This window comes from Lepus europaeus, chromosome 7 (assembly GCF_033115175.1).
Source record: "Lepus europaeus isolate LE1 chromosome 7, mLepTim1.pri, whole genome shotgun sequence".
NCBI lineage: Eukaryota > Metazoa > Chordata > Mammalia > Lagomorpha > Leporidae > Lepus > Lepus europaeus.
In genome coordinates, this window is record NC_084833.1 from 83,019,192 (window position 1) to 83,041,938 (window position 22,747).

The following is a 22,747-nucleotide window of genomic DNA, read 5'->3' on the forward strand; positions in this document are numbered from 1 at the left end:
GAGAGAACTAATACCCTGTGTTTGTGATCCTTTTGTCCTCGTCATCTTTAAACTGAGCATCTTAAATTCATAGTCAACCTGATGCCAAGGTCCCTACTAGGCTAAAGACAAGAGAGGAAGAAGAGCAGTTACAACCCAGAACTTTGTCCCAAACAGCCTATTTCCTGCAAGAGAGCTTACAAACCCTCACAAAGCAGACATGAGTCCAGGGTTTTTTCACATTAAATGCATTAGGTCTTTTTCCCTTTTTTCAAGATGTACCCATTGTTACAGGTTTTTTTTCCCCCTCCCCTTACTCCTTAAAATTGAAGGAGAACTGAGGAGTATAGAAGTGAGATGCTAAGAACCAGGGTCTACGACACTGGGAAGCTGGCCAAATGTATCTACCATCGTCAGGCTGCTCTCTGAGACAAGGATGGCTCCCCAAAGGATGCTGTAAGACTCCCAGTATTCCCAGATTCCTCAGACACCCTGGAAGGGGTCCCAGCCACACAGAGGCTCTGGTGATGCATCTCAAGCTGGCAGCATGGAAGTATTAGCTGTGTTCTGCCTGTGCTGCCTGAATACTTCCAGCCAAGCTGGCGAGGAGATGGCTCTTTGCCCTGGTAACCTGCCCTGGTCAGCCAAGCAGGCACCAACAGCATGGGCATCACTTGGGAACTTGCTTGGAAGATGATTCTAATCAGAATTAAGTGCACCATGATCCTGACCCTACCAGAGCCAGGATCCATCCACTACTGAGCTGCAAGGGGTCTTGGTGCTCACCTAGTCAATTTCCTAGAACATGCAACTCAAACACTAGTTGTCAGGATGGTTAACAGGTTTACTCTCCCCACAAAAAAAAATCATGTCATAATCAAGAAAATTTAGAGAACACTGGAATAATATATTTCTTCTACATACCTTCTCAGAACCTAATCTCCAAGATTCAGCATCTTCAGCTGTTCAAAGGTTTAGCTACTGAGGTTTGCTGAATCCCAGTTTTCTCAGCGGCAGTAATAATGGCCACTGTGGAGGATCGCTGTGAGGGAAAGTGAGCTCAGGAGCCCCTAGCACTGCACATGGAAAACATTAACAAATCGCATTCCCTTCCCTGAGCCTTGCATTTTGCTTTCAATTTTTCCTCCAGGCTCAGCAAATTACCTCTATTTACAACAGTCTGTGAAATTGTTTGAAATAGGTTTCTTGGGCTCTGAATGGCGTCAGGGTAATTATGTATGCAAGGAAGGCTCCCACCCCGCTTACCTGGCTGGATGGTGGGACCCCAGGCCCAGTGGAGCAGGAACCAGGTAAATCCAGGGAAGGCAGTGCCCAGTGCAGGGCAAGACAGGGGCTCTCAAGCCTCAGGTGACGGCTTCACCTCGTCCTGACTCAGCACACTGAGCTCAGGTGCAGATTCGATCACAGGCGAGGGGCTTGGCAGCCAGCTCAGTGAGAGGCACTACATGAAGAGCCAGAGGTTTCCTCTCTTCGTACTCGACTTCCTGTGTATGAAATCCTGGTGTTAGGCTACATCCCCTCCATGCTCCCTCAGTCAGATCCACGTGAATACTGCCAAAATCACAAGACCCAGAGGCACAGCCCACACAGCCAGAAAGATATTTTATTGAGACTGGAGCAATTCACAAGAAAGCACTCATTACAGCACAATCAAAAAACTCAAGTTTTACGAATTTCACATTCACGGTTAGAAAGCACTTTGCACTCTGCGGCACACAGCCAACATGGGAAAGGGAGCAGACAGGGTGCTGATAGGCGAGCCAAACCAAAAGTGCTCTGTGCCTTGGCAGTGTCTCCGGACACCCTCGGAGCAGGGGTGAATGAAGCTTTCCCCCTGAATCGCAGAGCAAGACACCTGGTGTCCCTCTGCCTGTTCCCATCGTGTCCACAGAATTTCTATGGCTGTAAAGCAATGGAACTATTAGCTACTTCTTGACACCACAGACACAATGACTATAGGCAAAAGCACAGGGCCCATCTGGCCTGAAAACCCCACTGGGGGACCCCAATGGCCTTAGAAGGTATCTTCTGCCCCACCAAAAGTCACTTTTTAAACTTGTCAGTAAAAGATCTTTTTTAAATGTTGCATCCTAAACATTTTCAAACATCCTTATTACACAGACCCCCATGGTTCATTATAGGGAGGCAGATGATGTAGCCAAGTTCAGTTTCAATTAACAACCAAGAGACATAAATGAATCTCAGACAAACTCCTTCTCTTCCAAATCTGTTTCCCATTCACCTCCATATCCACGCTTTGCTTTCATGATCTGGCTGGAAGGAGCCCTAAAACCAGCATGACAGCAGCTATTGCATGGGGCTGGCGAGTTAAGCTCCACTCTGCCTGATACATCTCCCTTCTGGGTGACACATGAGTCAACCAAGACCAGATGGGAGGTAATGAAAACGTTCAGTCTCTGGAATAGGAGCTGGAGACAGATCCTCCCCCGGCCTCTTCCCAACTTCCTCTACCTCATAGCTGCAGTGGGTTCCACGGATGACAGGTCTGTCTGCCCCGTCTGGAGCTGGGATGAGGGCAAGTGTGCCCTGCAAAGGAATAAGGTGCCTCAAGGGTCCCACAGGCTGTTGTAAGTGACAGGTGAATTGCCTTGAGGATATTCACAACAAATCTTCTTTCAGAAACTGGTGAAAGAAAATATTATTCAGACAATGCAGAAAAATGGCCTGTCTAGACAGCTTGGGCAGACGAGTTGTCTAAGCACAATTTTTTCCGGTGCGCTGGAAAGCCTGTCCTTTGCCTGCTGTGAAACAGAGCAATGTTCCACCACCTCTTGTATCTGTGGGCTAGCAGGGAAGGAGGACTTCTACCTCCTGCTGAGTCTCCTTCCCTGGCTCATCCCAACAGCTACCGTCTAGGAGAGAAAGGTGAGCCAGGACCTGCTCAAGAAGGGGCCAGTTCTGCCAGTGCGGCAAGTCCTCCCCATAGGTTCCTCTCTCATTTCTTCTTTAACCCTTCAGAGAAGGCTCAGACTCTGCTGTGCATGTTTCTTGCTGATCCATAGAGTTTACATGGAAAAGCGTAGTTTAGAATCACACAAACACACACACACGTATACACAAGGAAAGATCAGCAAGTAAATTCCCAGCATGTTAACAGAGGTTGTCATAAGTTAATACCAGGGTGCCTTTTATTTCCTCCTTTGTGCCTCTTTTCTGAGTTTTTCAAAGTGGTAAATCTTTCTCTTTGCTTTAAGGAACCCAAACTAGTCCTTTCTTGTCACATAGAGGGCCAGGCCACTGACGATGTGGTCCAAAGACTTCACAAAGCAAGACATAAAAGCCTCTGTGCTAGCACTTCCCTGGCCCGGTGCACCTGTTTCTAGCAGAGCGCTGTGCATCCAGGGCAGCCACCCCTGATGCATGGGTTGTATGGCAGTTCACTCAGCTCCCACCATGGCTGAAGTTGCTGCCTTTGGTTCTCTGGCTCAGGGGCCCCAGGTACTATGCCTGTTAGACAGGAATTTATAAATACACATGTGGTTGACAGCTGTCTTTTTCTTTTCACATCCAGCAGGGCCTGAAGCCTGGGCAATTTCCTAGGTACTTAAGAGTCCTACAGCCACTTCGGGCACTTGACTGGAGCATTGTGAAGATAGTGTGAGGAAACAGGCTCTTCCTAGCCCTCCCCAGCCTCTTCCTAACTTCCTCTAACTCATCGCCACAATGGGTTCTACAGATGACAGGTCTGTCTTCCCAGACTGCAACTGAGATGAGGGCAAGAGGTTATGGGCCAGTGGAGCCCTCCGGCCATTGCTCTTCTCCGTCCAGGCCACCCGGGAGGAAGGGACCGGGGAGGGTGGCCTGTCCTCCCGAGGCTTGGGCAACCTTTGGCACATGCTCAGTAATGCCTTTAGCTCCACTCTGAAATTCTCATTCAGCCAGCAGTAAATGAATGGATTGTAGCAGGTGCTGCTCATGGCAAACCAGTGGAAGGCAAAGTAGAGGGCATTATTGGTGCGGATGACCTTGCTGGAGAGGAGGAGGACATAGCAGTTGAGGGGGAACCAGCAGAGGGCAAAGAGGACCACTACCAGCACCAGCATCTTGATAGTGGTCTTCTTCTTGCGCCGCAGGGCGAGGTACTGCTCTGTGGTCACGTCGCCAATGGTGTTGCACAGCCACAGCTTCTTGGCCACGCGAGCGTAGGCCACGGAGATGATGAGGAGGGGTAGGATGTAAAGCAGGATGAAGGTGGCCAGATCCAGGTACTTCCAGAAGAGGTCGGCTGGCTCAGGGAAGTCGGGCAGGCATAAGGAGCGCACCACATCCTCGCTGGGGGCAGAAGTGGGGGGCAGCAGGAGAGAGTGACAGAGAGGCGGGATCAGTACCGAAAGGCTCCGTCCCGAGAAGCACCAGCCTCTCTCTCCACCACACCCCTCTACATCGGTCACTGATGGTACCTTTGATGCAGGGGCCTAATTACCTGTTATATTTCTGCTCCCTTACTATGCTGGGGGTTCTATAAGGGTAAAGAATCCACCTGAATCTCTCTGTGCCCTTTCCCCTTGCACTATGCCTAGTTTGTGTAGAGACCCAGTCGATCTTAGGATAGCCGTGTGGCTTTCTGCTCTTGCTATTCAATGTTGCTTCAAAAAGTTCATGGAAAATGGAATTCACATGCAAGGGTATTTTTGTGCAAGAAGTTTTGAAACCCATGCACAACTGCTTCATGATGCATTTCCCACAGGCTTCTTGAAGAGCCCCTCATACGTGGTGTAGGCCATCACCAACAAAATAAAAACCCCATTTTCTTTTTGTTGCACAAAATAAAGTCCTGTGTGTGTGCAGGCAGATGAAGTCTGAGTGTTGGGAGCTCTGGGTGTATGATTTATTTGAATATTCTAGAATTTGAGGATGGGGCTTAATAAATTAATGGAAATCAGCCTTCAGGGCTTGTTCTTCTTTTTACTTTTTTAAAATTTATTTATTTTCATTTTATTTGAAAGGCACAGAGATAGATCTTCCATCTGTTGGTTCACTCCCCAAGTATCTCCAACAGGCAGGCCACAGCCAGGAGCCAGGAACCAGGAACTCAATCCAGGTGTCCCGCATGTGTGGCAGGGACTCACACATCTGAGTCATCACCTGCTGCCTCCAGGGTGATCTGGAGCAGGAAGCTGGGATTGGAAGCGGAACCAGTACTTGAACCCAAGCACTTTCAAGCAGGATGCAGGCACCCCAAGCAGCATCTTACCCATTGTGCCAAACACTGCTTCCAGCTTGTTCTTGCCCTGCTTCTGTCACAAGTGTATGTGTGTGTTTCAGGTGGGCAGCACATGGCTACTGTCACGACACTCACAGCACTCTGCCTGGATCCCCTCTGATCCCTTCTCCCAGCACCCAGCGCCTGCCTGCGCAGTGAAAACAGCTGGCACCTGCGATCATCTGGCCCCCAATAACGACCCTTCACACAGACACACTAAGAGCCAGAAGAGTGAGGGGTTTTGTTGACCCCAGAAAAGGCTGGAATCAATGACTGACACATGGAAGAATAGCAACGTCCAGCTCCCTTGCTTCAAGGTGAGGCAAATTCTGCCTGCTCCCTGCCCCGTGTGGCACAGGTGCAGCTTCCCCTGAAATCAGTACCTTCCCTGGGCTCTCCTCTTCCCATCCTCCCTCCTTCTCCCTGACTCCCTTACCCACTTCCCCAGGTAGTTCTGCATCAATAAATCATTTGCAGGTGTACTTGACTTTGTCTCAGAACCCATTTCTAAGGAACTTCATCTGAAGCAACAGCTGTAAACTGATAAAAGTCACTCTAAGATCATCCATCCATCCATCCATCCATCAAGTACTGACGGTTTGTCTCGTAGTGACAGTCATCTAGGACTTGGGATCACCAAGGCAGCAAACTCAGAAAGGGGCCTCCTCTTCCCAGACTGATGGGCTTGGCAGAGAGATCACTTCTGGCAAACTTGAAAATTTGTGAAACCCGAGTGTTTGCAATAGAGATTCTCCCTCTGAAGAGCACAGTACAAAGAAAGCAGAATGGGAGGTGGGAGAGGTAGCAGAGGCTGCCTCCGACAAACACAGGCAGGCACATCTGTTTCTAAATTGTGTGAGGGATTTAGACCCTGCTCATTTTAAACAAGGCTTTGATAATTCTGCTATCAGTTTGAGGGTGGACACGCCCCCTGGTGACAGAAGCTGAGAACTATCGCCTTGTCCTTGCACACCATCCACAAGGAGAATCAGAAAAGCGAGAGCACAGAAAAACATAGAGTAGGCATGGTCCCAAAGCCAGAGAAGCTGGGAGAGGGGCAGGGGACAGCTCGGGGAGGGGCTGCTCGTTACTCTGAGATGTGGACCCAGAGCCCACTCAGACCGCCCTTTGTGGAGCCCTCCTTCCACCTGCTTCCTGCTAATTCATCTCACCTGTACTTGAAGGTAAATAATTTCTGGCAGATAGCGTGCGGGAGTGAAAAGAAGGTGGCCATGGTCCAGATGACGGTGATGGAGATGACCCCTTTTGTGATTGAGATCCGGGGTTTTAATGGATGCATAATGACCTGGAAAGCAAGTACACACAGATCAGTCAGCTGAAGAAGTTTTGAAGCAAATGAGAACTCTGATGACGCCACTCACTTGTCATGTAAAGAAGTGCTATTTATAAAGCCAGGCACCCCTTACCCTCATGACTGAGCTGCATCAGGTGGCTGGGGGTGAGAGAAGGAGTGGAAAGAGGGTGTCATCTGAATTCAGAGACTCCTGGCAGGTCAATGCCTCTACTGGTCGTACCCAGGAGCACCAGGGTGCAGGGAGAGGTGGGGAGGTGTCAGAGAGATCAGCTTGCCAGGATCACAAAGGAGCAAGCCATGCACAGCCTCTAGTTCCTGGGCCTCTGCTCCCAGCTTCCCAGGACTCTAGAACCCCTAGGTGAGGAAGCGCTCTGAGAGGGTGTGAGGCTGATAGACAGAGGAGACTCCCATCACTCATGGAAAGCTGCACTGACACACGTGGGGGAGCTCAGAACACCACTTCTGAGAGCGCTACAAAAATGCAGTGGGGCCCACCTCTCTGTTGCCTATCATAAAGCCAGGCTTCAGGCTGCAGTGCATCTTGGAATTGAAACCACATGTCAATCAATTCTACAAGGTCTAAACAAAGACTTTGGAATTTGCAAGCATCCTCATTTTTAAGATGGCAATGATTTTTTTTCTCACTTTATGTGAAAGGCAGAGAATCTGACAGAGATCTCCCACCCACTGATTCACTCCTCAAACGCTCGCAACAGCTGGAGCTGGACCAGGGTGAAGTCAGAAACCTGGAGCTCAATCTAGGCCTCCCGTATGGGTGGCTGGAACCTAAGTATTCGAACCATCATTTGCTGCCTCCTGGGGTGTGCATTAGCAGGAAGCTGCGTAGGAAGCAGAGAAACTGAGACACAAACCAGGCACCCTGACATAGATGCAGGTGTCCCGAGTGGCATCGTAACTGTCCCAAGAACCGTTATCTGTTAGAGAAGGCATTTTTGGATAGGTGAGCACAGGGCCATGGGGAGAGGAGTCTGCCTCAGGATGCCATCCCAGAACACACTGGACTTTCTACAATGCTGTGTCCTGGGATTTTTTTTCCTCCCCAATTTTTCAGCCTTATGGGAGGAAGTGATGAGGATTCAGGAGCTGCCCAGCACTTCTCCTTTCTGGAATTTGCCATCTCTGCCCCTTACAACCCTCCATGTTTGGGTTGCTGAAGTGGGGGGCAGCCTGGGGCAGAGGCTTGAAACAGGGAGCTCTGTGACAAGGACCATGCACAGCCAAGTATGTGGTCAGCATGAGTAAGACCTCACCCCTAGCCCCCAGGTCAACTGTCAGCTAGCTGTGCTCAGTGGGCAAGGGACAGTAAGCACAGGTCACCTGAAGGTAATACAAAGCCCTTCTAGTTGAATTAAGGGAGTAAGTAAGAAAAAGACAGGAGGGACTGGCATTGTGGCATAGCAGGTAAAGCCGCTGACTGTGACACTGACATCCCGTATGGACACTGGTTCGAGTCCTGGCTACTCCACTTCTGATCCAGCTCCCTGCTAATGCACCTTGGAAAGCAGCAGAGGATGGCACAAGTCCTTGGGCCACTGCACTCATGTGGGAGATCTGGAAGAAGCTCTTGGCTTCGGCCTGGCCTGGCCTGGCCTCAGCCATTGCAGACATTTGGGGAGTGAACCAGCACATGGAAGATCTCTCTCTTCTCTCTCTCTCTCTCTCTCTCTCTCCTTTTCTCTCTCTGTAACTCTTCCTTTCAAATATATAAATCTTTTTTAAAAAAAGAAAAAGGTAGGAAAGATTCATATGCAAACTTTTCTCACTTTGTGCTAAAGCATCTTCAAGATACATGAAGAGATAATTCTACAAAATAGAAGCATTTCAGAGATAGAGATACTCCCAAGTCTGGCTCATTAGTTTCTTATCGGATGCATGAAACGCCTCAGAAATATCCATATCGCACTGTCATCCAGACACTGCTTAACGATGGCAGGTGACAAGAAACTCATTACCTCCCAGGCAGGTGTGCCAACCACCAGACACTCCCATCAGCAAAGCCCTCGTCCTATTGCAGGGCGTCCTTGAATCTGCACTTGGAAACCTCCCATCCCTCGGTCCAGCAGCACCTTCACATGCCACGCAGAATAAATGCTGTTTTCTTTGTCCTGGTGGGCGTCACGACACTGGCCTGGTAGGTTCCTTTCAGTCTTCTCAGAGCAGGGTGGTCTGAGGATCAGAGGGTTGGCTTGGAGCCAGCCAGACCTCAGTTCTATTTCTGGTTTCTTCATTCACAACCACATGATCTTGGAAAAGCTATGTGTGCACTTTTCTGAGCCTTGATGGCTGAGTCAGTGTATGGCTAAACGTGCAACACAGGCTCACTGAACTAGGATGTGCCAGGCCTCGTCCCAACATAACCTTCGGGTCCCCTTGGATTCCCTCTAACACATCTCCCATGTGCTTCTGAAGAAGCTCAAGAGGGAGCAGGGACTTCCTGGCCCGGGGTGCCACTGTGCCTCCCCAGCCACCAGCTCCTGTTGCCTGGACACCCTGGGCTGCTCCCCTCCAACATTCAGCTCTCCAGAGAGCAATCACGGCCTGCTCTCCTTTCATCCACGGTCTTCCAGGTTTGCTTTTCTGCCCCCTCCCCAACCCCCACCAACAAGCTCATTAACCTATGATAGAAAACGCCAAACCGTGAGCGTTCACTGGAACAGCAAGTTGGAAATAGCTTTTGGCAACAACAGCAACAAAGCGTTTAGTATCCCTAAGCCAAGTCCTCACATTAACCAATAAGAAAACAAACACAATCATTGAAAACCAGGGTAAAACCCTGTCCCCAGGAGTCCCCAGGGGTCCCAGGAAACAAACCAAGGGAGGAGAGGCCTGTGCACTGGGCGGAGGCGCCCTTACCTGGTGGCGGTCCACAGCAATGGCTGTGAGCGTCAGTGCCGAGACGTGCAGGGAGCAGTACTGGGCGAAGCGGCTGACGTGGCACATGCCCTTCCCGAACACCCACGTGCTGTTCACGAAGCGGACCTGGAGACGAGCCCACCAGAGGTCAGGAGCCAGACTCTGCCTATGACACCCACCCCTGCCACGCCCCCACCTCGGGAGCCCCCTCCCAGCTTGCCCTGCCCCTCCCAGCTTTCTAACCATGTGATTCTCCCAGCACAACTGATGCTTGTTCACTCAATTAAAAAACAACCCTGAGGGTGCTTCTAGGCCGTTAGGTGCCACGAGAGCTGGGAAGGACTTGGGCTTTGGAATAAGACTTCCAACCTCCCTGTCTCATACTTTCTTGCTCTGCCACCTTGGGCAATGTATGTAACCTTTCTGAACTTCGTTCTCATTTTCAAAAAACAAAGGCTTCAAAATTTCTACCTTATGATAGGCTTAAAGTAAAGCCAAATTTTTTTAAGACTATAAAAAGAGGAACCCCATATCTAGCAGATTGCTAGCTGGCTGTCATTAGAAATAAATAGTAACTAGTTTTTATGTGTAGTAATAACATTCATTTCTGGCCCATCCAAGTTCAGTCCAGTGGGAGAGACACGTCTGAAAAGTTACTCTGTGTGTGAGCGGTGCTGGCAAATTTTGGCTTAGCTGGCCTTGCAACTCATTATCTGGGCAGGGGGCCCAGGAGCCTGGAGAAGTGTGGGCGAGGAAATGGGGCTCTAGGAGCAGGTCTGGTCCTCCTCCCACATCTTCGACTCAATTAGTACTTGAGCAGCTCCTCTGAGTAATGTCCATGCCCAAGAGAGATGAAGCATCGATTCTGATGCAGGCGCTTCCAGTCTGGACAGAGGAGGGCTGAACTAACTGCAATGCAAGACAGAAAGCCATCAGTGCCCTACAGAGGCCCAGACAAAGGGCCAGGAGCCCACCAAATAGAGGTGGGGGTGGGCAGAAAGAGAGAGAGAGATGACAGGGAAACAGAGCAAATCAGCCCAACAGAAACATCCAGTGATTTCCAGCAGAGTTTTTGTCATTTAGGGCCGTCCCCTTGAGCAAGGCACTCACTCATGCCTCTGAACTTCACTTTCCTTATGTGTAAAATGGGGCCAACCCTTTCGATAGGTAACACATGTGGAGTAGGTGCAGCAGCGCCTCACAGCAAGTCTTTCACGCTGCAAATGGCCACTATGACAACGTGAGGCGTGTGAGGTGCACATGTGGGGATGACAACAAAGGCATGGGCACTGCATCAGACACCCTGGGAGCTGTCTGAGGCATCCAGCGTGGGTCGATTTGGCTGGAATGTATGGCTAAGAGTCCAGACAAGTGCAGCCAGATCACGAGACGAGGACAGCAGGCTGTGGGCTTCGCTGTCTTTGGGACAGGCATGGAGGAGCCGCTGCAGGCTTTGGAGCAGTCCTGGAACAAGACGGCTCTACTCCTCCTGCTTCTCACCTCCTGCAGTTCTGCCTCTGTCCAGTTTTCAAATCCATTCCCTCTTCTTCAGTCCCAAGGCCATGGCCCTATTACAGCTTCTTCCCAGAATTCCCCGTTCTCCTATCTGTCCCATTCTCCTGTCTGTAATTTAGAGAGCACACTGCTGGGCGGATTTTTTGTTAGCCAAAAATTGGATTTTTGTTACCTTCCTGCTCAGAATCATCACGGCTCTCAGAACTGAGCCTGTTAGCATCAAGGCCCCTTTGCGACGTGGCTCCAGCCCTCCTGGCTTCCTCTCTCGCCCACTCCTCCACCGTGCTTCTCATCTCTGTTCCTCCAGCAACACGAAGCCACACAACGTTTTCTCAGCCCACTGGTCGCTCTGTCTGCATTGACCTGGGAAATCCCTTCTCACCCAGGTCCCATTGAAAAGTCAATGTGAAGTCTCCTTTGACCTTCTCATGGGACTGCAAATCATTCAGAATGAAAGACTCTCTTCCAGGACCCACTACATTCTCTGTATATCTGAACCAGGGAACTGTCTATAAGTGCTTTTCTCTCAATGGTCAGAACTGGGCTGTGGTGTATAAAGTGCATGGGAAGGGGGATCAGGGAGAAAGGACACTGTCACCACCAGCCAAGGGCAGGATGCCTTGTCCAGTTGGGGAGCCTGTGCTGAGCCAGCTGAGGGGCTGGAAGACCCTCCCTGCAACCTTCTCCCTCCCCCGGCTGCCAGTGCCTTGTATGCTCTAGTAGGAATTTGGGTTGGGGCAAGGTCCATGGGCCAGGTTCAAGGCCAGGCTGTTCTGGTTTATCCTGGGTGCATAGCTGGTTCCCAGGACCTTGACATCCTCTCTCTTGCAGGAGAATCCCTGGGGCAGAAGTTGCCAGCTCTCAGTTGAAGCCTAGCTTCAGACCCATGTCCAACCCACCCCCTGCATGTCTGCTGAGGATCCAGCCCTGCCTCCTGGTCTGGGCAACAGCACAAAGGCCATGCCCTGGGGCCTTGCAGATGCCATCAGGGTGGCCCAGCTCAGCCCCAGCATCCCACATGCTCAGCTCAGGACCCAAGGGAGGAGGCAAGAGGCATCAGAGATGTTGCTTTGTTGTGCTTCAAGACAACAGAGGGGCAGTATTGGGAGGTCCCTTTGACCTTGCTTAGTGCCTGGAGGATCCCAGTTGGCCATCAATGGATTAGATGCATCCTGGCAGGAAAGCAAGACAAGTCCACGGTCTGGAGTAGTGGAAGCTGATACTGTCCAAGGGTGCTTCCGGACTCCTAGACCTCTGAAGGTGAGCTAGGGGATGCAATTCTTATCCTGGCTCTGCCAAGGTGACCTTGGACAAGGAATTGAGCCTTTTTGTGTTTAGTTTCCTCTTCTGCAAAATACAACTATTCTCCTAAGTGAGGGCAAGAGAAAGCCCGTACCTCTACCACGTAAGGTGTGGAAGCACATTCACACAGGTGGATGGAATGGCGGGCTCATCCTCTTCTAGTTGCTTGCCAGTCATTTCTAGTTGTATATGTGTCTGTGTGTGTGTGTCTGTGTGTGTGCCAGAGAGGGATAAACAGCTTCTGCTTTGATAATAACTCAAATAACAATAAAGTTACCCTGTAAACTCCTTATCTGGGAGGTTTGTCTTGTTTTCCATAGCTCATGCTACAAACACATGCAGTGTGACTGTCATTCTGATTGCTCAGTCAGAACCCTCACAGTCCCAAATCGTCCTTGAGAATCGCACTGTCTGGCCATAGACAGCACCAGCAATGCTGGGCAGCTAGACCTTGGGTATTGAAGCCATCAGCCCATGTCCACCTCCCCTCCATTCTCCCTGCAACACAGCCGCATACACAGTCTCATTGTCAAATCTCAGGAGGGAAATAAAATTCCAATAAGCAGCCCAGGAAAATGCACCGACAGTGCTGTTAACAATTCACAACTGCTTGAGCCTCCAGTTGTGGCACAAAGCAGCTTCCTATGGTGGGGGTAGGCATTTCTGGGGTGGGGGTGGGGGTGGGGGTGACTTAAAAACCTCAGCTGACGATTAGGGAGCCTGATTAGGGAGCAAGCCCACACTCGGTGAGATGAAATGGGAAATCATCTACTTGAATGATTGATCCAGTGCCACCAGCCTCAGAAGCTGAGGCTTAGAAGGTGATGGAGAGAAGGGAGGGAGGAGACGGGGGAGTGAATGCAAAAGAGAAAGGGGGAAAGGGAGAGAGAATCGAAAACCAAACCCACTGACACTGGCAAGGAGAAAAGAGATAACAGGTGGGCCAGATTAAACAGACACAGAGACTGAAGAGGGCAGAGGCAAAGAGAGGGAAAAGGGAGACAGCAAGCCTTGAGAGAGAGGCAGAGACGAACAGAGAGACTAAAAGAAACGGAGGAGGAGAGTGTTGAGAACCTAGAAACGAGAGGGAGAGGGGAGAGACTGAGAAATGTGAAGACAGGCAGGGGAGACAGGGAGATGAGAAGGAAGAGAAATAGGGGTCCGTGAGGGGGCCCCACAGGGAGACACGGAGGATGGGGGTGTCGGGGGGTGGGGCAGTGGGCGCAAAGGGGCAGCCGGCCCCGGACCCTCACCAGAGTGAAGGGGGTGTTGAGCAGCGTGATGAGGATGTCGGCGACCGCCAGGTTGACGATGAAGAGGCTGGTGGCCGAATGCATCCGCTGGTTCTTGAAGATGACATGGCACACCAGCACGTTGCCGAAGAGCGAGAAGATGATGATGAAGGAGTACGCCACGATGAGCAGGGCTTTCACCGTGGGGTTCTGGGACTCGGCCCCGTAGCGCCTCCGGCCCACAAAGTTCTGCCAGTCGGAGAACGAGTAGTTGTTCCAGAAGAAGTGCGAGGCGTTGGGCACGGCCAGGGCCGCCTCCAGGCTCTGCTGGTCTGCCCGGCCCTCGGGCCGCTCGGTGGCCCGCACCGAGGGGAAGAGGAAGAGCAGCAAGAAGTAAGGGACCATGGTGCGGGCCCCTCTGCTCGCGGATCGCGGGCTTGCGGCTGGCAATGTGGCGGGGCGCTGCGCGGAGCAGAGCGCGCGCGGCTGTCCCGGGAGAGCAGCGAGCCCTGCACCGCGCGGCGTGGCGCGCAGCAGACCCGGTGGGCGCGCGCGGGGCGATTTCGGCACTTTTCCCTCTCGGCTCCCACCAGGCTGCGAGCGAGCGCCTCTGCCCAATGGGCGGCGCGGCGGCGACCGTGACGCTCGGGCTCTGAGAAGCCTCGCTCCCCGCAGCGTGGCCGGCGGCGCGGCGGGGGCTCCCGCGCCGGCCCGCTCCCTCGGCGCGGGCTCCTCCCCTAACGCACAGCCCAGGGCCCCCGTGGTTCTACTTAGCGTCCTACAGAGGGAGCAGGCGGCAGGTGCAAGCCTCCCCAGGAGGTGAGCGGGCGGGTGGGGAGGTCCCGCGGCGGTGCCCGGGTCTCCTTGTTCAAGGACAAGAATGAATTGCCTGTGTCTCTAGCTGAGGTTTAGCCTAGGCGCGGGGTCGGCACTGAGGTGGCTCACAGAACAAGACAATGACACAGAGACCCCAGAGCTTTGGCAGCCACCTCCTCCCGCCCCTCCCGCGAACATCTGGATTTCAGGTGTGCTGAGGAGGTTATTAAAGGCTTACTGTGTCTCTAACAGCCCCGGGAATGCAACACGAGGGGCTTTGCTTGTCACAGCAACTCTCCACAGCCCTGCTCCTGACGGATCAGAGTCCACGGAAGTAAGGGGCTTCGCCGCGTGTCTGCTTCTTGGGCCGTTTTGGAAGTTGTCTCTGTCAGGAATAGTATGGTATTTGTCCCCCCTCCTTCTCCAGCTCACCGTTCTTCGCTCCCACCGTGCGGGCTGTCCCTGCCAGCCACCCACTGCCTGACCTTGTGGTTATGGAACCAGGGCTAATCCCGGCTTTGTCACTTGCTAGCTGTGAAATCCTGCGGTTTTTTAACGTCCCTGGTGTTGGTTAAGGGTTTTCCTTTTCTTGTTTGTGGGGTCTCCAGAGACCCCTGTATAGATGTCCCATCACATTGAGCTCTGACACAAGAGACACAGTAATTAGTTGGCTACTTGTAACTGTGCCTCCTACCCAGCATCGACTCTTTTCCTATTGGGTCATCTCTGGCCCTGCTGAGCAGTGCCCTTAAGCAGACTCTTAACCAATGCTGCAAGCCCAGGTACCTTCCAAACTGTCCACATGACCCTGCCACCAAAGTCATCGCACAACACTAGGACATGGGAGGAAGTTCCAGTCACCTCTCACTTCGGACCTTTTCTGGAACAGTAGACATCAGCTCCTGCACTCCATTGAACTCCAGGTGGACAGGTCAAGTTTTCCTGTTAATAAGGAATTAGAAAGTGTGTTGATAAGTGGACAAGTGGGTTGATAGTAAAATAAAGGATGCATCTCTCCGGGTGGGAGACAGGGAAGTGTTCCCGGAGTAAGTGACACTTTAGCTCAGTCCTAAGGGAGCAGCAGGAGACAGGACATGGAGGAGGCGGCAGAGGGAAGACAGAGTACTCCCTAAGGAAAGGGGTCATAGCCCACCCACAGGCACGGAGGCGAGTGTGAACAAGGCACCGGCAACGACTGCAAGTGTGAAGTAGCTAGACCGGGTTGTGTAACCTCAGTGGAGAGTGGGGGCTGCAGTCAGGAGCCTGAACAAGAGGGCCTCATAGGTCAAGCTAAGGGTTTGATGATTCCCTGAGGGCAAGGGGAATGCTTGGAAGGGCTTTAGGAAGACACTGACATGAAGAGGTTTGCATTTCAGAAAGAACACTCTAGCATCTGAGAGGAGACTAGAGAGAGCTCTGGCTTGCAGCAGGAGGTCTGAAGGTTGTTCAGGTGATCCAGACGTGGGGGTGAGACCTGATTCGAGGTACCCGCATAGGGAGGAGCATGATTGATAGAGATTACATGGCAGAGCCAAGGAGGACTGCCTTCAGTTTGGTTGTAGTTAAACACACACACACGCACACAAAGCACAGAACAACCTGCTTTAAATCTGTCCTTGAGCTTTAAGCTTGTTTTTCTCCATTAATTTAGGATGGGAAGGTGGCCAATGAAGAGTATATTGTCGGGGGCCGGGAGCAAAAAAAAAAAAGAGTATATTGTCAATCCAGTTACCATCGTGGGTGACTGGAACTTACTCCTGCTCCTATAGCTAGTATACAGCTTAGACAGCGCCAACGCAGCCAGCAGGTGAGCGGGCTGGGACAGCCCTGCTCTCAATTGTGGATTGAAGTCATCTTCTAGGAGTCTGTTGATTCTCTTGGACTTCTGGGCTGCCAAGGAGGCAGCTCAGGTGGACTCCAGAGGCAAAAGAAGCCCTCGATGCTGGCAGAAGGAAGTTGGCCAGGCATACTCTGAAGGGGTGGTGAGTACTGACAGTATCCAAAGCGGGCATGAAGTCTTCCTAGCCCCTTCCCTAGGCATTCACCTCTCCCCCAGCCAGGCATGGGCCTCCTGTGCCCTTCTAAACTTCCTGCCCAGGACCATTACCCTGGATTTCTGGAACATCCTGGTCTTATTAAATAAGAACATCTTCCCACCTTGCCTCACACTAAGGCTAAATTCTTAAAAGAAATTCTTTCCTGAGAGGCTTTAGGAGTCCTGTAAATTGCCATCGCTCTTACTAAGGAGTTCTAGAAAGACATAAGCTGCTGGGACAGAATGGAACAACTCCTTTTGTATATTCTGAATAAAACTAAGGACACTGCATATAATCAGTATGTTCCAAAGTTTAATTAAATCTCCACAGCTCTAATAATTGTTCCATGTATGAATGCGCTTGAAAAAAGTTTATGGGAAATAAAATTAAAAGCCACGTTTGAAATCTATGGAGATGAGGGGTCTTCAGAAAGTTCGTGCTGGGCTGGCACTGTGGAGCAGCGGGTCAAGTTGCCATCTGCAGGGCCAGCGTCCCCTGTGGGTGCCAGTTCCAGTCCTGGCTGCACCACTTCCAATCCAGCTCTCTGCTAATGGCCTGGGAAAAACAGTAGAAAATGGCCCAAGTGCTTGGGCCCCTGCACCACATGGGAGACCCAGAAGCAGCTCCTGGCTCCTAGCTCCTAGCTCTAGCCTGGCCCATCCCTGGCCATTTTGGCCTTCTGGGGAGTGAACCAGTTGATGGAAGACCTCTCTTTCTCTGTCTCTCCATTCTCTGTGTGTAACTCTTTTGAATAAATAAATAAATCTTAACAAAAAATAACAAAAGTTCATGAAAAAATGTTTGTTATGAAAAAACTGCATGCATTAAACATGCCAAAGAGCAGTTTAACATTGAACTCTCCAAATAGTCTCAAAACAAACAAAAAAAGAAAAAATATTAAATCATCAGACATTTTAATAAAAATGAGACAAGCAATTATAGAATAATAAATAACAATATCACACAGAGGCTTTGAGAAACTCATCACCTGAGTATTGCAGACACCACAAACAATGCCCCTTTAACACCAATAGCAGAATGCTGGGTGCATGGTAGTTGCTAGAATTTGCTGCAATAGCCCAAGTTGGAAGTCATCTACTTGAAATACAAAGGAAGAAAGCAGGCCTGAAATGTCAAGGACAGTGGAAGATATGCTCAAATGCAGTAATGACACCAGTGTGTGGCCAGGCTAACTAGGAATCATTTTGCAGGGACACTGGAGCGTACACATGTATAGTTAGCATATATAAAAGGAAATATACCCAAGTTCCAATTTACAAAAACTTTGTGGCCTCCGATGAAATTGTAAATTGCTCAAGCTTATGTTACACCTTCCCATAGGAAGTTTTGTAAATAGTGGCTTGGACTGTAGGCAGACTCGTAATAACCCATTCAACATGTAGTGTGTGTAAAAAGCAGCATTAGTTGTACCATAGGCTCACTAGGTAAAGTTTGGGGCTACAGGATGCCATTATTGTCAGAGAGGTCCCCCTGCTCCCATGCACACTATTACTGTTACAATAGCTCACCTTCTGAGAAAGAGACCAGTTACTATATACGAACTACAGGCTTGTAGCAAAAAGGCAGGTCATCTTGAAGCCTAAAACCATCTCCTTGTACAGAAAGGGTTGGGAATTTATGGAGTTAGGGCAAATGGGGTAGAACTGGGTGAAACAAAGTGACAGAACAGGGTGAGTGCAGAGGAAAGGGGTAAGGAAAGTGTTTTGAGCATGTACCTTGACATATCATGTCTTTTTTTTAAAGATTTATTTATTTATTTGAAAGGCAGGGACAGGCGCTGTAGTGTAGCAGGTAAGGCCACCACCTGCAGTGCCAGCATCCCATATAGCCGCTGGTTTGCATCCCTACTACTCCACTTCCAATCCACTCCCTGCTTATGTGCTTGGGAGGGCAGCAGAGGATGGCCCAAGTCCTTGGGCCCCTGCACCCACATGGGAAACCCAGAGGAAGCTCCAGGCTCATAACTTTGGATGAGCCCGGTTCTGGACCGTTGCAGCCATTTGGGGAGTGAACCAGCAGATGGAAGACCTTTCTCTCTCTCTGCTTCTGCCTTTCTGTAACTCTGCCTTTCAAACAAATAAATAAATCTTAAAAAAGAAAAGAAAGGCAGAGTTTCAGAGAGGTAGAAGCAGAGGTAGAGAGAGAGAATCTTCCATCTGCTGGTTCACTCCCCAGATGGCTACAATGGCTAGAGCTGAGCCTATCTGAAGCCAGGAGCCAGGTCTCCCATGTGGGTGCAAGGCCCAAGGACTTGGGCCATCTTCTACTGCTTTCCCGGGCCACAGAAGAGAGCTGGGTTGGAAGTGGAGCAGCCGGGACTTGAACCAGTGCCCACATGGGATGCTGGCACTGCAGGTGGTGGCTTTACCCACTACACCATGGCACCAACCCCAAATCATGTCTTTATATACATCCTACATTCTAGGGTGGTTAGTGAAATGTCATCAGAGGTGTGTCACCCAACATAATGAACCACTAGGTAGCTCTCAGGTCAGCCTGTGTCTATCTGTGCAGGCTCCAGTTACAAGGCTGGCTGCAACCGGTTCTGTCCAGTTTTATGGGGGGCCTTGTAAAGACAGCTCAGCAGATATCTTTTGTAAAAGCAACTATTATGGGATTGCAAGTTACTATGCAACAGGTAGGCAAAGAACTATTGTGAGCTCTAAGTATGTTAGGCAGCCACAGACAGCTTGTTGTTAAGCAAGGTCAAGCCATGGCGGGGCGGGGGGTGAGGGGAGGCTCCTTTTGTCTACTGTTCCCTGTTCTCCATTTTCTGCTCATGTTGAATTAAATGTGCCATAGGGGATCTCAGCCACCTCCACTGATGTAACCATCAAGCACTCACCAACGACTCCAGCTCTGTATCTCTATCACCACTTTTTCGAAAGCTCCATACCTATGTGATATATTCACTGTCACTAGGACAGTTTCCCCTGGAACACCCCATACACTTAAAATTCAAAAAGCTCCAAACTAAATTCATCATGTCCTCCTCTCCCCTCACCTACTTACACTGCCTCTTTTCCTGGTTGCTTTCTTCATCTTGGAGTCATTTCACCAATTTCCTTGAGGCTTTGTGTTTGAAGATGCTGTTTCTCAGCCTAGAATCATTCTTTTACTCTCCAAGGGCCAGCAACACTCTTCATTCTTCAAAACCCGCTGTCCTTCCCTTGTTGTAGTCTCACTATTTGCTACACTTCTGTCTTTCCCACTAAACTGTCAGCTCTTCCTGGCCAGAAGTTATCCAATGCCCAATGTGACCTCCTGCAGCCTAGCATGGTGCTGAGACATGGAACATGAGCAGCTGTGGAAGAGACTGGACCTGGAATCAGACAATCCGCAAAGCAAATCTTAATTTCTCTGAACATAATCTCTCTGGTAATGACAGGGAAACTAGGCAGGGAGTTAAACTGAAATAGGTGAGCTGGAATGTTTGCCAGCCCTACATTGTAACTTTATCCCTTCGCCTGTCACTTTGATATGCCTACCTTCCCAGGATGCACCTGTGTCTCATCCAGGACCAGAAGGAGGAGACACCACGATGGCCCCTTGGAAGAAAAACTCCAGGTGGAGGTGTCACAGAAATCCTAGAAAGCTTCACGGATGCTAAGACTCCACCCTGCTTGTTTATTCAGTTAAGGCACCACCCCTACCTCACCAAACGGGCTGATACCTGGGGAGAGGAGTTTCTCTGCCCTTGACTATGCTTGAGGATCCGACTCAGGTTTCCTCTTCCTCTCTCTTCATAGGCAACTCTCTGCCCCATTCATGACAAGTAGCTCTCACTGTAGAGTGGCCCGCACTCATGTGTGAATGTATGTTCATCCTCTTTTAAATAAATACTGCCTTATTTTGTATACTGTATTATGCCTATGCTTTGACTTATTATCCCCTTGGTGGGGAGGCAAGAACCTGGAGTACAGGTGAAGAGACCTAGGGTCCTGGGACATAGCTAGTCATTTAAAATCAGATAAACATCTTCTGTAAGCAATGTGAAACCTACCTTCTGTGAAAATAACTATTTTCTCATTTGATTGCTGGTTAATCACTTAAAATGAGAATTTCTCCATTAGATCTCAGAAAGGGTGAAGAGAAGATACATTTCCTATGATGGGTAGAGCCATGGAATTAACGTTGCAAGGTGGTTTTCTGTAATTCTGTAAGTTGAGTCATATTTCTTAGCACCAGCTCTAACTGAATGCTCTTAATTGCTAATAGGCTCTTTTTCCTTCTTTGCTCTTATTTCTGCTGTGTGCTTTGTTTCAAATCAGATCCTCAGAACACGAAACAGGATAATTAACCTTGGTATTTAAGTCATTTGGATAATACGGTATGTTATGGGTGAAAGGGGATGATGATTAAAATAGGTTGTGCCTGTCTTACTATAGCAAGTAAAACTTTTATTCAAAGATATTTCTAGAAAACATTACTGGATGTGCAACTCATTTTCAAGGATATAAGCAGTAACTATCATTGGCCTTACTCTCTTCTGAAAAATACTTTAATAAGATTTTTGTTGAATTACTACTTGAGGCCATTAATTTTGAACGCCAGAAAAAGTTGTCATTTTTCATATTAATTTTATACTGACTTCTACTTCATAAAGTTCATGCTACGATAAAGACAAATTCTAGCAATTACAGTCTAGCTGGCAGGCAAAAGAAGCAAGGAAGGATGCGGTATTGGAAAGGCAGTGATCATCTCTCTCAGAGGGAAAAAAAACCAGAGTGAAGTAAACATACGGGAACTGAATGTAAAAGAGCTTGATCCACCAAAGTAGCAGGAAAAAAAAAAAAAAGCCAAAAACCAAAACAAACAAACAAGATACCCAGCCACAAAGGCTATCATGAAAGCCTAAAGTTAAAGGCAGAGTGATAAACTCTAATTTAAATTTTGTGAGGAAAATGACTCCACCATTTATGCAAATGCTAACTGAAAATTCTCACCAACGAGTGCCTTCTGCAAAGCTTGTGGACCCCCAGCCTGGATTCACCTGAAACTTAACCTCTACCACAGCCTTTTCCTACACAAGGAGTAACTCTTGACACCTGCCCCTCCCAGTCAACTAAGTTAAGGCAGGCCCCCAGCTGTTCCTCTGCTGTATTTTTTTTTTTTTTTTTTAAGGCAAAGTTGCAGAGAAATCTTCCATCTTCTGGTTTACTCCCCAAATGGTCACAATGGCTGGGGTTGGTCTCAGCTGTAGCCAGGAGCCTGAACTCTATCTGGGTCTCTTACATGGGTGGCAGCAGCCCAGCACCTGGACTATCTGCTGCTGTTTCCAGGAACATTAATGGGGAGCTGGATCAGAAGTGGAGCAGCCAGGACTCAAACCAGCATCCCTATAGGATGCCAGTGTGGCAGGCAGTGGCTCCACAAGCTGTGCCCCACTGCCAGACCCACTGTTGCCCTCAAAACCAAGCCTAGCTTGGGGTGGCACATAACAGCCTCTTACTAAGTTCTTAACATGAGAACATGTGAAAATGCAGATGCTGCTAAAGAAAACAATTCCAAAGCAAGCAGAGCTGTTACTTTCATCATCACGTCCTGACAATGGAAATACCTGTCATAAACACAAACGGCTGTGATCTGTAGAGCTCGGGCAGGGCATCAACAACAAAGCCAGTGATCTGATTTCCTCTCTGCTGAAATCTTCAGTACACGGAACCGAATACTGCAACCCAGGTCAGATCGGCTCAGCTAGCTGATCGGCTCAGCTGACTAAGATCAGTGATTCACCTCTGATGCTGACAACAAAAAGGGAACTGCTATGGCTAAAAACTGGCCATGGCCCTCTGTAAACTACTGGATCTTTCCTCCCTGAGTACAAAGTACTTGTTTTCTGAGGACAAATGGTATTTATGGGGAAGAAAAATTTAAAAATCACAATCTCACTATTAATACTTTTTATTGTTTTAAGATTTACTTAGTTGAAAGTCAGAATTGAGAGAATCTTCTATCCACTGGTTCACTTCCTAAAAGGCCACAATAGCCAGGTTGGAGCGAGGCTGAAGCCAGAAGCTTCTTATTGGTCTCCAAGGTAGGAGGCAGGGACTCTAACAATTGAGCCGTCTTCCACTGCTTTTCCCAGGCACATTAGCAAGGAGCTGGATTGAAAGTGAAGCAGCAGGGACTCAAACCGGTGCCCATGTGGGATGCCAGTGTTGCAGGTTGTAGCCACTGTGCCACTACAGCAGCCCCTGAGAAATATCCTTTTAAATGGCTGTAAAGTATTTTGTCTCACGGAGTACCACCACATAATACTTAGCACTATAATGAATACTGCTTGATGGAATCATCACATCACATAAATAAACTTTTATATGGAGATGTGGCATAAGAAATTTACTTGCATCTGTCATCCAACCTCAATCCATTTCCTTTCCTGTGATATAGATTATGGACTAGGATATTC

The 22,747-nt window shown here is 49.4% G+C and overlaps 1 protein-coding gene across 2 annotated transcripts; it reads right to left on the minus strand.

Moving 5' to 3' along the window:
- Window positions 1–3,652: 3,652 nt before the first annotated feature.
- On the minus strand, window positions 3,653–13,867 carry GPR83 (G protein-coupled receptor 83). Of its 2 annotated transcripts, XM_062198311.1 has the most exons (4): window positions 13,484–13,867; window positions 9,414–9,539; window positions 6,397–6,530; window positions 3,653–4,293 (listed from the first exon to the last, which is right to left on the minus strand). In XM_062198311.1, exons 1-4 carry the CDS (start codon window positions 13,865–13,867, stop codon window positions 3,669–3,671), a joined length of 1,269 nt encoding a protein of 422 aa, XP_062054295.1. In that variant the 3' UTR covers window positions 3,653–3,668. The 2 variants fall into 2 exon arrangements, with proteins under 2 accessions (XP_062054295.1, XP_062054296.1); XM_062198312.1 differs by lacking the exon at window positions 9,414–9,539.
- Between the last annotated feature and the right edge of the window lie 8,880 nt (window positions 13,868–22,747).